This window comes from Trypanosoma conorhini (assembly GCF_003719485.1).
Source record: "Trypanosoma conorhini strain 025E chromosome Unknown Tco_14.4_contig_00663, whole genome shotgun sequence".
NCBI lineage: Eukaryota > Euglenozoa > Kinetoplastea > Trypanosomatida > Trypanosomatidae > Trypanosoma > Trypanosoma conorhini.
Genome location: NW_021704752.1, coordinates 3865 through 6584, shown reverse-complemented (window position 1 = coordinate 6584; position 2720 = coordinate 3865). Strand labels below are relative to the sequence as shown.

The window sequence follows — 2720 nt, the reverse complement described above, 5'->3', positions numbered from 1 at the left end:
GCTCTCAGGGCCACTCCGCCCCCCCTCCACCGGGCCCGCCCTTTTCGCCGGGGCCGGGTTCCGGTTGGGCGCCCGGCTCTCGCAAGCGGCAACTGCTGACCGCACACGCCCAGGGAGCCGAGGGGCCGCTTCCGTACGGTGCGCCGCCCTCGCGCGAAGAACAGCCCACCCGATGTGTTTGAACTGCAGGCAGTATATGCATTGGAGGCGTCCCGGGTCCTCCGTCACACCGAAAGTCGGAAATATTTCACTAGTCTACCGATGCATTATCAGCGCGAGAGGTGCCGCCGCACTTCGGCGCGCGCAGCTGTTGGGCGGGAAGCCCACTGCACTTGCCCCGGGCCCCCTGCGCACGGCGGCGCCCAAAAAAGCCCAACTGCCGCCACCGGGGGGCCAACAACGAGTAGGAGGGACTGCCCGCCGGTCCTTGGCTCCCCCTTTGCGAGGCACTGGGTCCCGGCACCGCGGCCGCCGGATTTGCCATGGGCCTCCGTCCCTGATCGAGGTGAGGCGCGCGCGGGAAGTTCCACACAGCCCCCTGGCGCGTCGTCCACTTCACCGCACCGCACCGCCGCCAGGCCCGCGTGCACCGGCCCATTCGCCGTCGCGACGACGGCGGCGATACATGTCTTCTGCGGGGACTCATTCTCGTCGGATTGAAGGCGCGTGGTGGAGGCATTCGCAGCCGGCGCAAAACACAGACCCATTAGATAAATGGGAAACCAGTGGAGCGGAAGGTGCGCACGCCCCCGCCCGCACTCGAAGTGACGCAACAGGTCTGAGCCCCGCGGATGGTGCCGAGCCGCGCCGGCGACATCGCTGCTTCGCCCTGTGAGAGGCGAACGCGCGCATTGGAGTCAACCAAAGTGGGCAGGCGCGTGCCAACGCCGGCCTGCGCCGCGACTGCCGCCACTCTGCTTCTGCGTCTGCGTCCCCTCCGGCGCCAGAGGCGGCGCAGCGTCCGTTGCGCGCCTTCCCCCGCCGCAGGGAGAACCTGCAGTCCGGGTCGGGGGCGTCTGCCCCACCTGCCGGCGCACGTTCGCCGCCCTCTCCGCCCGAGCGACCAGCGCCGCACCGCCAACTACAACCAGACAACCTTCGCAGCCGCCTACGGAGAGCAGGGTCGCAAGAAAAAAACAAAAAGGCAATAAAAACGAACACACACACGCACACTCTCAAGAGGGAAAACACGCCCTCGCGGTGGGGCCTTTGGCCCTCACCCAGCACCCAGGGAGGGGCAACACGAGAAAATCAAAACACTTCGGCCTATTGCGGCCACCGTTGGAATTAGAACGGCATTTATTCATAACAAAAAAAAAAAACAATTGGTCCTTCCAGGCGATTTATGTGGCGGCCGGGCTCGTCGGGAGCTCGCGGAGCGACGGGTACAGAACTGCCTCCGCCAGCTCCCCAACGCGCCCTGTAGGGAAACAGGGCAGCTAACGCGTGCTGGAAGCAACAAACAACAAACAAACAAACCCTCCACGTTTTGCTTCAGCCTCCTCCAGCCGATGCACCCTCCACTGAATTCCAACACGGAAACAAATACAAACACAGAGAGGGAGTGGCGCAGGATGAGCCTGCCCGAAAAATAATTTAAGTAAAAAAGCGAGAGGTGCGGGGGCCGATATACCAACGCCATCTGCGGCCCCACACACATGAGACAGCCCGCGGCTACACGCGCCGACGAACTTGGATGGTGATAACCGGCTCCTCTATCCAAGAATGCACTTCCTCCGTTGCAGGCGAAGGCGCCGTAGCCGAAATGTTGTGTGGCCGATGCCCCCCGAGACTCTCATCTCCCCCAACAGCGGCGTTGAGTACGTGCAGCTCATCGTCACCGTAAAAGAAGGGCATGAGCGGCAGAGACGTTTTACGTCGTCCGCCTTCAAGCGAAGGTTTATTGGCGCTTTTCTCCATCACGTAGCTCATTTTCGCCGCCAGCCGCCCCATCGCCACGCGGCAGGCGTCCTCCTCACGCGTCGCTGCTGCAGCGCGCGGCACGCTGACCCTCCACCGCTCGCAGATAGGACGCAGCACCTTCAGCCGCTGCGGGGCCGCAAAGGTGCCGAGCAGCACAGCCAACACGGCGAAGATGTTTTGCGAGACGCCGCTCATGGTGATGGACGCGGAGGCCTCATCGCCGCTTGGCGTGTCCCCGCCGTCGTCGTCAAACTCCGGCATCAAACGATCAAGGCGCAGGGCGGCAAAGGTGCGCCCCGGCACAGCGTCCAGCTGGTACAGCTCCACCGGCTTCGGCACCCCGCGCAGCGCCACCGCGCCCAGCGCAGTCACCTCCAACTGCTCCCGCTCGTTTGTGCTCAGCGACATGTACGCCGCACGCGTCAGCAGCACCTGCCCGCCGTTGCCCACGCCCTCCGTGCGCGCCGCCACGTTCGCCGTTTTGCCGTAGTAGTCGTACCCCTTCGTCACCTCGTCGCGCCGGATGTCGCACAGCCCGGTGTGCACCCCGACACGCACCCGCAGGCCGTTCCAGTACTGCCGGTACACCGCGGCGTCCAGGCGCGCCGTCGGCGGCACGTACTCCTCCGCGACCTCCTCCGCCCGGCCCTCCTCGAACTTGCGGTACGCCTCGTCGAGCGCGCCCGTCCCCCAGTCGTGCCGCAGGAACACCTGCTGCAGCTCCCGCACCAGCTGCACCGCCGCGGACACGCTCTTGCACGCAATCATGAACGAGTCGCCGACCGTCTTCACCTCGT

General features: G+C 65.1%; 3 protein-coding genes across 3 annotated transcripts in view, besides 2 other annotated features; all 3 read right to left on the bottom strand.

The window, feature by feature from the left end:
* Positions 1-269: 269 nt before the first annotated feature.
* On the bottom strand, positions 270-707 carry Tco025E_07920 (uncharacterized protein; the record flags this gene model as incomplete). The annotated part of the gene is made up of 1 exon (XM_029374779.1): positions 270-707. The coding sequence occupies one exon, from the start codon at positions 705-707 to the stop codon at positions 270-272; it is 438 nt and encodes a 145-aa protein (XP_029225113.1).
* A 185-nt stretch (positions 708-892) lies between these two features.
* Positions 893-933: a microsatellite.
* A 524-nt stretch (positions 934-1457) lies between these two features.
* Positions 1458-1479: a microsatellite.
* A 195-nt stretch (positions 1480-1674) lies between these two features.
* Tco025E_07919 (receptor-type adenylate cyclase) lies at positions 1675-2184 on the bottom strand (the record flags this gene model as incomplete). Its single annotated transcript, XM_029374778.1, has 1 exon — positions 1675-2184. One exon carries the CDS (start codon positions 2182-2184, stop codon positions 1675-1677), a length of 510 nt encoding a protein of 169 aa, XP_029225112.1.
* Positions 2185-2191: 7 nt separating this feature from the next.
* Tco025E_07918 (esag4) overlaps positions 2192-2720 on the bottom strand; it is a gene marked incomplete at both ends in the record, with an annotated part of 4095 nt that continues 3566 nt past the window's right edge. Inside the window, one exon of the mRNA XM_029374777.1 lies at positions 2192-2720. This exon is cut by the window's right edge and continues 3566 nt beyond it. Coding sequence (XP_029225111.1) covers positions 2192-2720 — 529 coding nt within the window.